This window comes from Botryllus schlosseri, chromosome 14 (assembly GCF_051294905.1).
Source record: "Botryllus schlosseri isolate E-star chromosome 14, Bs_hap1, whole genome shotgun sequence".
In the NCBI taxonomy this organism is placed as follows: Eukaryota; Metazoa; Chordata; class Ascidiacea; order Stolidobranchia; family Styelidae; genus Botryllus; species Botryllus schlosseri.
The window spans coordinates 6,493,882-6,506,523 of NC_137249.1; the positions used below are offsets into that span (position 1 = coordinate 6,493,882).

The window sequence follows — 12,642 nt, forward strand, 5'->3', positions numbered from 1 at the left end:
CTCTATGGTGGAAATCTCGGTAGATATACCTACTTTCCACTCTTGTATTGTCATCGTGGACTAGATTCATTTCAGGACGGATTAGTTTGAAAAGTAGTCACATAAGAAGATACCCTTGTAGCTGTATGTTTTTACTAGAAGCATTTCGTCAACTACCGGCACTTCCCAATCTCTCTCCCCCTTCTAAACTCCGAATTGAGTTTGATATCCGCGTGTTCCAAATAGACACTTGGCACCCCTGCAATTTGCCTGATTAATCGAAGCGTGTTACCTCGTGTAACGTAGGGAAGCCGCGCACCGGCAGAACAAAGAAGAAAAAACGAAGGGTGACGTTTGAGCGTCAATGCTCGAACGATAGAAAACCCAAGAAATTCAAGTCGTCATCCGAATCGATCGGCCAAGAGAGGAGTAGGCGACCGGACCGCAAGAGAAAACGTCAGTACATCGTATTCGTGATATTTCGTATCTCTGCCGCATCGCGTATGACTATATGTGCCTAAAATCTGAGGCGTGACTTCCACCCTCTGATATCGTGGTAAATTTCCGTGTTCACACTGTTCACCTTAGCGCCTGTCATCCAGGCATTCGTACCACACTTCCGTTCGATATTGTACATAGGGACCAAGGCTTTGGAGCTTTGGCCCCGGAGTCTTGCATTGTCAGCGGAGCCGGAGCTCTACATTAAATTCAAGAGGAATCGGAGCTGGAGCCGGTTCTATGAACAGCAGCTCCGGTTCCGATGTATTTCATGAGATGCTATGCTTTTACTGATGGCTGAATTCACATAATTTTACGATAATCGTTCAGAAAATTGATAATTGTTGCTTGGTTGGCACCACCTTTTCCAACTAACCTAACCATGTTTAATTGTTTATACACATGCGCCAAACCTGTGCAGGCTGGATTTGCCGCGCTTTCTCCGTAATTACTGTATATTACAGGTATACCCGCAAATTCGCAATCAGCACAACTAATGAAACTATGCATGTCTCAAAACGGGATTGATGCTTATGTGAGATGAACAATATACCTAATTAGTATTGAGACGAATATATAAGCGACGCCATATATTAGGGTTACCATAATTTGGAAATGTGAAAAGAGGCCGCTTTTTCAGAAATTTGAGACTTGCAAAACCGGGGAAGAATTCTCAAGAATCGGTGAATTTTTCCCACTTAGTGATCGGTTGACTAAAAAAAAGTCATCTTGTCATCTTTTCGCTCAGAGCTCAAAATACCGTTTTTCTCTCCGCATTGCTAGGTGGATGACTAAAAAAAAGGTCATCTTTTCGCTCAGAGCTAAAATCACCGTTTTTCGCTCCGAAATACCCGCCGGAGCGTCACTTCTGTGCTAATTTACGGCATATCACGCGCAATTTGCTCTAAATCTGACCTCAATTTTCAAAAAAGAGGACAAAATCTCAAAAAAGAGGACAAAAGGGCGTCCTCCGAGGACACTTTCAAAAAAGTCAAAAAAGAGGACAAATCCTCTTAAAAGAGGACGTATGGTAACCCTGGGTTTAAACAATCATTTGTTTTAAATGCAACCCTAATTCCAAGTGAATGGTACTATTTTCTGCGAAGACACTCTGAAATACTTGGAGATTGCTTTCATCACAGGATCCACTGCGAAAATACATTTATCGGACCTTGAAGATTTTTCGGGTGTCTCTTATCAAAGAGTGAGCCTTTTATCAAATACATTGCATTGCAAGAATACATTTCTTGCTGCTCGAAGAGTCTGCGGCAGCGTCTTATCTTAAAAGGAGTGCTTCAGCTGCATCTTATGAACTACTTGGTGTTGTGGAGTTCATTGCAAGATTAAATTTATTATAACTCGAAGACTTTTCGGGAGGCTCTTGTCTTAGAGGGATGCCTCAAGTGCCTTTTATCGAATACTTGATGTTGTAAAGTTGTATTGCGGCTTTAAACACCTACAATTCCACAGTCCGATATCCTTCGTAGCCCTGATAGTTTTCGAATTTATCACTGAAATCACAGGTGTTCATCAAATGTTAGGTGTTGTCGTACTTTAGATCACTGTGTCAATACTATTCCATCATCTCACATCCACAGTCTGATTATACTAGCAAACAAAATTTCACCTACCGCGGTACCGATAGGTGGCGATAGCCAATACACCTGTCGAGTACAAAAATTATGCAGCTTATGTTGATTGTGAAAATGGTTTTTGTTTCATTGCAGGATACATTAATAATATTATTGCTTTGCCCAGCTCTAACACTACTGTCTACTATTACCTGCGGGGATGCTTCATCGTCACTCACTATTCTTTGTACTCAGCATACTCACCACACTGGTTTCAGTCGATGTAGCTAGCATTCAAAATCATGCCTCACAATGTCTGCGAATATCAACAAATTATGATGATTATTATTACAATACTCTGGTAGGGATGTCAGAATGTGAAATATATATACGGTTTACTTGGTAAAGGCATATTTCAGGGCTACTGAATTATTCTTAGCAAGAGCCCCGCAGTTATAAAAGTTTGAAATTCTCTTCGGTCCGTTATAACTTACAGTCATACAAATGTAATGCGGTATAGAACTATATACAAAATCCGGTAAAGCAGTATTAGAAAAAGAAATAAGATGAATGTATGCTCTGTTAGTCACAGCTAGTGTGAGAATTGGCAGTTTTTATTTCTTGCTAGTTCTTTAAATCTTGGTCCTAAAGCGGTGAGAGCGATTCGAAGGCAATGTTGAAGGTTTTCACTTGTCATCCAGATGCGGAATCTGTTCTTTCTAAACGTAGCCCAGTCTCAAATTACTTTCGACACGTTCACACAACCTTACGAGGAAGGTTTAGAATGTTAACTTACCAGGAGCAAAAGACTAGTTTGATCACCTTTGTCACGTGACCGAAGTCCTGTAAACAAAAACAGTCTTATATTGTGTACGTACGTCATATACATAGGTCACTATCGAAACACGCATTTGAGAGCAATACATTTGTTGCAATGTACGCTTTTCACGATCATTGGTCGACTTCTAGCATGCGTATTGTGTACAGTGCACTTCTATCCAATTTATATCAAAGTATTTTCTGTAATAGATTTTACGATAATGTAACAGTGACATGGATGTTGCCAGCGGAGTATACCAAGCAAATGCTTCGGGACGTTGACTTCAATGCATCTCAAGACGAATAGCCTACTCGGCAGGCTCACTTGCAAGTTGACTGCTGTGTTATTCGTTGCAATCACCACGACACTGTCCATTCCTATGCTATTTACCTCACAATATTATACGGCCGACAAAGCAAGCGTTATTCGCGCAGAATTTCACTTCAACACCGAACAAGATATATATAAGGTAGAGATCGGAAATAATATTGTTGTGCAATGCAGCATCACAGTACTGTACAATTGTACATATTGAGAAGATTATTGATTTTGATCGTGAACATTCAGAAATCGACATCAACAGCCACAGTCGTTGACGATGCAACTCGGAAGCAGCAAATCAAACCAATCTACGTAAGTCAATTTATTTTCAATCATCAAGCCATCGAATGTTCGCATTAGATCGGGGAACGTGTCATCAACATCATCCGCATTCATCTGTCATGTGGAGTTACATCTTATTGTTAAACCGCATCCGGCTTTACGTGCATCTAACAATGTACATTGTATATGTACTTGTGCAGTTGCAGTAATCGAGGATTTGCAAGTCACTTTTTGCGAGAGGCAGCTATTATATGCTTACCATATTTTGGAAATCTAAAACTTTTTCAGAAATTTGAGACTTGCAAAACCGGAGAAGAATTCTCAAAAATCGGTGAATTTTCCCACTTTGTGGACGGATGACTAAAAAAAGGTCAACTTTCCGCTCAGAGCTCAAAGTACCGTTTTTCTCTCCACATTGCTAGGTGGTTGACTAAAAAGAAAAAACAGGTCAACTTTCCGCTCAGAGCTCAAATCACCGTTTTTCACTCCGAAATACCCGCCGGAGCGTCACTTCTGTGCTAATTTACGGCATTTCACTCGCATTTTGCTCTAAATGTTACCTAAATTTTCAAAAAAGAGGACAAAATCTCAAAAAAGAGTACAAAAGGGCGTCCTCCGAGGACACTTTCAAAAAAAGCACAAAAGAGGACAAATCCTCTTAAAAGAGGACGTATGGTAACCCTAATCTATTAGCGAATCTACTGTCAACAGTGCACGACTATGTTATTACTGCTGTGAGAGTTCAAGGCCTGGATTTGGAAAATTCGAATTTGGCCCTGTGACTTTCACGGTTCATTCATTGATTGACTCATCCGTATATTATGCGATGTACAACTGGTTATATTTGAGTTAGTTTTGTCGCTAACACTGCGATGCACGACTTTTACTTGATTTACTTTACGTTCATAGTCTCGAATCGGGTTGCCCGACATATGTGCATGCGACACAATGGAAAACGACAGTTCAGCATGGAACACATCAGCATGCGTCACTTCAGCATGTGACTGTATAACCCTAAAACTTACCCTAACCAGAAACATTGCCTAACCTAACCTAACCTAGCCTGTATAGCCTAACCTAACCTAAACCCTAACCTACCCCTAACCCGTAGTTTAACCCACATGCTCATGTGTCGCATGCCAAATTGTCGCATGCCGAAGTCTCGCATGCTGTAATGTCGCATGCTCATATGTCCACGGACCCTCGAATCGACTAAAGAGGATGATATTCAACGCGACACATGTATAATATTCATTTTATTCAATCATTCACATTTGTTCATTTAGCTCTTCAGTCGTTCCACATATCACCAGCATGGGAAGACCAATCTGTACGTGAATGTTTCTACTAACGTCCCCCTTGGTGAGTATACTTTTGTCGGAAAGCAAACATACCACCCACGACGAGTAGCAAGTTACGACAGGCGTAGGCCTTACAGGCTACATCTATTTTTCTATCCGTACCAAATATATCATATATATTGGCCAAGTGGCTGGTCGCAAGTAAACAACATGTAAAATCGCTTTGAGCTATTATAAGCTCGTGAATTGTAAGCAATCGATGCAATTTCTAAGTCTGTATTATCTCAATTTACAGATGTCAGTGAGTTTAACAACTTGTTTGTCATTAGTCATGTGCATGGCAAAAGTCGCATTGTCTGCGCATTATATTACGATCCACTAGAAACCATATTGAAGTGATAAAATTACTCAAACGCTCGCGGTGAATATTCCACTTTCATGTCTGTTACGCGGGGGAGATAGCGTAGTGGTAACGATAAGCACCCACCAATCTGACGGAGTCGGTTCGATTCCCGTCGGAGGTTTATCTGGGCTCCCCTTCCCCCGCCGTTGCCGTTCTTACGACGACGAAAAAGCCCAGAAAAAGACCCGACGAAAGAAAGCACTCACAAGGAATGGAAAGAACTAGTAGAAAAAGGCCGCAGCTTCAAAAATATCAACATCGAAAAGAACCGTGACATCGGGCTCCCTAGGCCGTGGTAGATGTTAGAGTAAAGGATCGGTACGGATGCCCTCCTATCTGTTCACGACATCGCATTGTACATTGTGTGTGACTTGTTCGGATGAAAAATATAACCCAACGATATTATTATATTGCAATTCCGCTCGTACAGAAAAATTTCCCCTACACGCGCTGTCGACTGACAGACCTTATCGAGAACGACTGCTCGGTATTCGAGAAAGATGCAAGACACTCCCTGGCAAGTACTCGACGAGTGTCAACTTGGGACGGTTTGTAAACGACGACAGACACGGTGCTCTCCTGTGCGTTGTGCCGAAGGTAAGTTCTATAGGTTAATTTAATAGCACTAGCCGGTAGTGGTGTATTGAATTTGTCTGTTAAATTTACGTCATTGTGTGTTGATAACGCAACAGCACTCCAGCGACAGACATGCATAACACACACGCGACAGACGATCGCGTTTTTGACGTCACGTTTTGGTTAATGCGAGCCGCGTAAAATAATGCTTTTGACTATCACCAGTTTTGGGTTGGGAATTTGTTAGTCCCCTGTGTGTAGCAGCCGTGCTCTATCCTGCCTCGTATGACAGTTGTATTAGTGATGCCTCGCGTAGTATCGTGTTCGGTTGATCTCATCTGCACCTTTACGTACCAAATATATCGCCTTACTACCGTAAGCATCGAATTTTACGAGTTGACGAACTACATCGCTTCGAAGCATCAAAAGTTATACACATATATTTTCCAATAGTTTGCCTCATGTGTTTGATGACTTTTTCATACCTGCTAAAAATGTCCGCTCCCATTACACGAGATCCTCATCGAAGGAAATATCTACTTGCCCCCACCCAATAGCAACAACAAAACCAAGAGATCTATCGACTACTCACAGAATCAATCATCTGGAATGAATTACCACAACATATCCGTGAACTGCCTTATAATAGATTAAAAAATACCTGCTTAATCACCTCTTGTCGTCGTCGTAACACTGTTGTCCTTACCTTGCGCAGACATTGCTTCATTGATCATTTGCTACCATCTTTACTTTTTCTTTTCTTTTACCTTTTTAAACTAACATTTTTACAGCCAGACTGTATAGAGTCAAGTGTACTTGTTTGATGCTGGTGTGATCAGACTATAGTTGACCTTCACGGTCGTATCGATCATTCCTATCTGACACCGAATACTGGGCCTTCATATTTTCTGTACCATCCATCTTTGCCGTCCGTTTTTTTACGTATTTTGGTTGGATGAAAATAAAGGCTGTCTCTCTCTCTCTCATCAACTACATACGGAAGTTTTTTACAGGTTGGGAGGTTGTGGCATGTCAAGAAATGTTCAAAACCTATGCATTTTATGTCCTATTTGATCAATATATGCCTTTTCATACTAATTCAATACAGAGCAATACATATGACCGTGAAAATGTTGACCCCGTCGACCAATCTTTTTGACCCCATCTTCAAGCAGGCATATATATGCCGATTTCTACGATTTCTACATATTAATACGTGCTCTCGTGTTTAGAATGCGTGTACTACCTGGAAAGCTATTATGATGTACCTGAAAGGCAAAACCTCCCTTTCCGCAGCTTATCTCGCTCCTCGGAACGATTTGGTTTTGGATTACGGGAAAATTAAATCTATTAGGAGGTAAGTAGCAAAGCCTAGGACAAAATTAACGCAAATGACACTCTTCCATTTTGATGTCTGTTCGTTTTGACAGGCACCCGCCGTCCGTATGTGAACGGCTTTTCAACGAGAACATGAAATTTATGGTCACCCGTCACCCATTCCATAGACTTGTGTCGGCGTACAGGAACAAGTTCGGTAGCAGATCGGCATATTGGTACAGTCATGGTCGGTATATTGCGCGCACTGGACTGAAGATTTTTCTCGACGCCAACTTCACTTTGTCCCTGAAAAGGTATGCTATCATGATCTGGCAACTGGTGCTGAGATGAAAAATAGACAGGTCAATGTGATTATTAGTACCGTTGCATACGATGATTGAGCAGGGTTGGCTGTATTGGTCTGTGTGTGTGTGATATAATGATCAAATCGAGTGACGAGTGCACACTGCACAAGTGCACAAGCACATGCACGAGCTACAGCATCGTTCGTTTGTTGGGGTATCAATTCAACTCATATATATGTGCAGTAGTGCACTTGTGCAGGCTTGCTATTGCGTGACATCGTTTCTGCTGGAAATAGAATCGCGGAAATACAACAGTGATTATTTTTCTGTTAGCAAAACTAAAGTTGAAAGCATCAACGAGATGACTCGACTTTCAAAATTCAAAACACTTTCGGAGCCTGACCAGAAATACGCCTTGGATTTGGCTCGCCGGGCTTTTTCCGGCAATATTACCTTCGAGGAATTTTTAAGGTATGTATCTACAGAGTACAAATACCGGCTGGGTGACGAGATAGCGTAGCGGTATAATCCGTAGCTGCAACACCAATATGTTGCGGGTTCGAGTCCGACCGAGGTCGACTGCACAAGTCCGCAATTCCTACCTAAGTATTGGAGGCTTATCTATAGGCTCCTCCTCGCCACATCATCCGTGTAAGCGGTGTCTTATAAAAAGCCTAGAAGTGGACCGTAGTGCTACAATTCGGCAGCCACGGAATAAAAATGAAAAAGAAAATTGGCCTGGTGCAAATGACCATAGTAGTCGACAAAGACCATGAATACCACAAATAACAACGGCATATTTCGGCTCGGTTTCTTAACGAAAGTCTAAAAATGTTGAAGAATCTTTATTGCTCTGTTTACGTATCTAATTCAACGTTCCCCTTAAAATTATCGTAACTGCACGTCTGCACCAATCATATACGGAAATTCAAGATATTACGAAAATTACTTTCTTCCATTAGTAGTTGTTTGAGTCAACTTGATAAATGTGTCGTGCATTACTGTATGTGTAATGTGTAAAAGCCATATTGATAGACATATGTATTAGGTAGGATATTTCCTCACACCAGTGAGGATCCCAAATAGAAAGATGACGACGATGGGCCTCCTTGACGAAGCCAAAGTCATAAAAAAGTTATCCTGTCGTTTCCAATGCTTTCACGTGGATATAAGATGACGTTTTACCCTGACAGACATTACAATTCTCGGAATTATAAAGTTATCGGAATAAAATCACTTGTCCACGACCTGACATATCGATCTCGCCATCTCATTTTGTCGCTTGTCCTTTTGTATTTTATTCTTTTAGTTAATTCATTCAGTGTGCATGCCTCCTGTTTACATCGCATAGGCCCAGGTGAATGTCCGATTTCAAAGACTACTCCAAGTCGTTTTGATACCTTCTTATCTTTTCATCGTATCGCAATCATGTGGTGTTTTGTAATGATGAAAATTATTTGAAAACTTATACCAAGTAATATAGCCCGAGCATATTCAAATGATTGTGTGTTTGTTTCCAGATACGGTGTCGTAGCCATACCTAATGAGGATCCACGACTGCTGGACCCCCATTGGCAACCGCAGTCCCTACTGTGCAATCCATGCGCAATCAACTTTGACTTCATCATACGATTTGAGAATCTGCGTTCCGAATCGGAACGACTTCTCGGGTATTTGCAACAACATAATCCGAAAAAGGAGTGGATACATTTCCCTAATCCATCATCGTTTACCAACTATAGCTCGCTCACAAAGAGCTTTTTCCAGAACATTTCTCGAGAATTGGTAGACGCTGTGAAAAAAGTTTTCCAATACGATTTTTATTACTTTGGGTACAACCCCGAACAATATTGAATAACTGAATGATATTCATTCGCATTTTCGTGTTTACTTGAGCAATAATTGTTCGTATTTGCGTATCAAATTGATATATATATATACTTTGTTGCGCGCAGGCGATTTGATATCGGCAAACGTTCTGCACATTTTTATTATGCGAGAATACGTTACTAAATAAATAGTTCCAAGAATTTCATTATTGTTAACGGGGCGGTGCATGGAAGACTGGCTCGGTGGCATTAGAACACTTTTCTACGAAATACAATCTGACGACAACCAATGAAACAGAACTGGTGGTCATTGGTCGATTACGAGGCACCTCTGCTTTTATGAAGTACTCAAGAGTTTTTTAGAAGAATTTTAAAAAGAGGATTTCAACATCCGTAAGAAATTGCTACCTGAGTTTTCGATTTTGGGGTGTTGGTTGAAATGAAATGAAATACTCACGAACTTCGGCGCGGCGAGGCGCCCAATGCTACTATGGCGGACGTACTCCTAGTCATTTAACACCGGCAGATACGTTCAAAACTCTATCAGTACTTTTCACGGAGATTAAACGAGATGTGTCACCGGTTGAAGGCAATACTGCCAGCAATGACCTTGGTGATATGGAGAACCTGGGGTGAAATCAGGGATCTGTAAGTCATGAAACCAGAAGCATGGTTATCTAGAACTCTGACTAGATATCCCTGGCCAGAATTATCTGTGAATCGACGTAAAAAGGTCGGAAAAATCCATTATATCCACGAGTGCATTGTGCGGATTTGGCTTTCAGGCGGGAGAGTTGACCTTGTTAGCCAGCCGAAAAAGGTCGGTGAGACTCCTACCGGATCTAAGAGAAATACAGTATTCTGTATTGAGTTGAGTATCCCTACTCTGGGCTATAGAGACCAAGTCGGGTGTCTGAATAAAATACGACTTCAAGTCATTTTGGAACGCTCCTACCTTTTCAATAATAAGATACTACTGAGAATGTTCATTACCGAGAATATAATAAAATATTTCACATTATTGTTGCGCAATTGATCGAATATTAGAGCAGGACGATCAGTAATAATAAAAGAATAAAATGTCGGGCAGACGTTACTCTTCCAATGTAATGTCCATTCTCGGTATTGTCGTTCTCGGTATTTACCGGACACGAAAGTGAGCCTATTAGAAAGCGACACCTATCGGACTCTTTCTTTCCTATTAGACTCCCAGCTCAGATAATTAATTGATTCGCAACAAAGTTATACATTCGCTATGGTTCAGACGTATCATCTTTAGTTGGCACCTTACAGATTTTGTGATGCATATTTGTGAGATAAATTCGCTCTGGGCCTTTGTCAAGTAAAATGTTAACCATTACATTTTCGCTGGGTCACCTTATTCAGGCTATAGATTTTGTTGAAGTCGCCAAGAGTGAATTTCTCTATTTTTAGAGGGCGTGGGTTATAGCTATGTTGTTTGGCTTTTGGGGGAAAATTATTCCCGCATTGCGTAATTTTCTTGCTATGTGCCGGTAAAAATGAAATTTTTGGCGATTTCGCCAGACCGTGCGTTAAATGGCAATAAAGTAACAAATTTGACAGCTCTGCAGTAACTAGGTTATACAACGGAACCTTTCCAATATCTCATACTCTACTACTACTCATACTAGCCAGTCTTCAGGATTACCGGACCACGACCTAACATCGACCTCGCCCTCCGCCACATGCCACCTCATTTTGTCGCTTGCGTCTTATATTTTCTGCATTACTTTTCATTCAGTGTGCATGCCTCTTCTTTACTTCGCCTAGGCTAGGTGGGTGGGCTACTCCAAGTCGTTTCGACACCTTCCTATCTTTTCATTGTATCGCGATTTTTGTGATGTATAGCAATGATAAAATTGCTAATAAACCGAACCGAATCATATCATGTCATATCATTGAGAAAACGATTCTAACAATTGGTAATGATCGTCACGCACAACGTTGAACATGACTCTTTAGATTTTTTATGGGTGGAAAAATTATGCTGTAGAAAAACTGTTGTCATCGGGATTCGGGAACTGGAAATCGACAGATCGTAATTACATGATGTGTTCCAGTGTTCGTAAGACATGAAGCTTGGAATTCTCATCTTGAAATATAATTACCTGTTTGTGTTGTTTTTTAGGTTATAAGGTCTCGATAGGATATCATATACCATAGTATAACACTTATTATCGCCGTGGAATTATTCGCTTGGTATAAGGTGCTGCGAAGTATGTCAGGTGTTAACACCCTGACATTCAGGGATTTATGTCGCCTTTTGTGTTGTCCGCCTTGTCCAAGTCAAATTGCGTCGAAGCTTGCTTTCTTACCACCTCAGCCAACAACATACACAGTTCCTCTCTCGGAATCTACTTCCCAGTACAGCTTTGAACTGACGGATCGAGCAGAATGGCAGTACAGTGATCGGGAACTAAGAAATATTGAGGTAATGTATAATATCATTAGTTTCAAGAAATCATGAATGTCTTAAATTTGCTGAAATGGATTGGAATACTAAAGTACATAGACTCTAGCTCAGGGGTGGGCAAACTACGGGCCGCATGCGGCCCTCCACACCGTTCTGTGCGGCCCACGAGAGTCTAAAAAGAAACTTAGTAAAAATATTGATAAAAGGCGTACTATAAATCGAATTAATTCAAGGACTTGATTAAACTTTTTCTCAGTACATTTCACCATGATTATTCCAAGGCAGTGGTTCTTAAATCTTGGGTCGCACCCCCTTGGAGTCGTGAAAGCATCTGAAGCGAAGCTCCACTGAAAAAAATTTCGCGCTCCGCGCGATTTACGTCCCATTCATAATATTTGCTCTCTATTCAGTCTGAATTTCATGTTTAATATTCTCTCATCCACAGCCGCAACCTTCCATGCCATCAAAGTATACTCCACTTTGAATTATTTCAGTGGTGTGCTTATAAAAAACGATTCGCACGTGTCTTAGGTAGAATCGTTCTCAGTATGCGTAGAATTAGGGTATTTATATTTTATCTACACAAAGTAGAAGCGTGTTTGAAGTATACATGGTTATGATGTTGTCAGCATTGTTTGTCCTGGAACTAAACCAGAAGTGGAATTAGTAAATCCATGAAAAGATCGCTGCTCACAAATATAAATTTCAATCATGTTCTAAGAATCGAGACATCCAACTTTCATTTCTTCAGTTTTGACAAATTGGTTATTGAGGTCGACCAGCCTATGAAATCTCGTCACTGTTTCATGATGCGTGCACGATATCATCAAGGCTATGTTGGGAATGTTTTAAATAAGCATATATATTATCTCCATGTCCTCACTATATAAGTAAATGCCAATATTACGTTTTGGTTTATAATCCCAATTTTATATAGTGCGGCCCGCGAATGCATTCAGATGTTGGATGCGGCCCGCGACCTCAAAAGTTTGCCCACCCCTGCTCT

General features: G+C 40.9%; 2 protein-coding genes across 4 annotated transcripts in view; both read left to right on the forward strand.

Annotated features, from left to right (window-relative positions):
- The window catches only part of LOC145455078 (uncharacterized), a 28,078-nt gene extending 26,563 nt beyond the window's left edge, over positions 1-1,515 (forward strand). The window contains exon 16 of one of the 2 annotated variants that reach the window (XM_080333026.1): positions 286-1,515. In XM_080333026.1, the coding sequence (XP_080189152.1) occupies positions 286-500 (215 nt within the window). In that variant the 3' untranslated portion in view covers positions 501-1,515. The remainder of the gene's footprint in view (positions 1-285) is intronic. The other variant, XM_080333027.1, reaches the window with a different exon arrangement.
- The window catches only part of LOC145455084 (alpha/beta hydrolase domain-containing protein 17B-like), a 152,545-nt gene that overhangs the window by 131,258 nt on the left and 8,645 nt on the right, over positions 1-12,642 (forward strand). The window contains exons 2-9 of one of the 2 annotated variants that reach the window (XM_080333033.1): positions 3,078-3,337; positions 3,436-3,501; positions 4,758-4,833; positions 5,606-5,772; positions 6,984-7,108; positions 7,182-7,382; positions 7,707-7,844; positions 8,894-9,408. In XM_080333033.1, coding sequence (XP_080189159.1) covers positions 3,155-3,337; positions 3,436-3,501; positions 4,758-4,833; positions 5,606-5,772; positions 6,984-7,108; positions 7,182-7,382; positions 7,707-7,844; positions 8,894-9,227 — 1,290 coding nt within the window. In that variant the 5' untranslated portion in view covers positions 3,078-3,154 and the 3' untranslated portion in view covers positions 9,228-9,408. Of the gene's footprint in view, positions 1-3,077; positions 3,338-3,435; positions 3,502-4,757; positions 4,834-5,605; positions 5,773-6,983; positions 7,109-7,181; positions 7,383-7,706; positions 7,845-8,893; positions 9,409-11,351; positions 11,655-12,642 lie in introns of those variants that run through there. The other variant, XM_080333034.1, reaches the window with a different exon arrangement.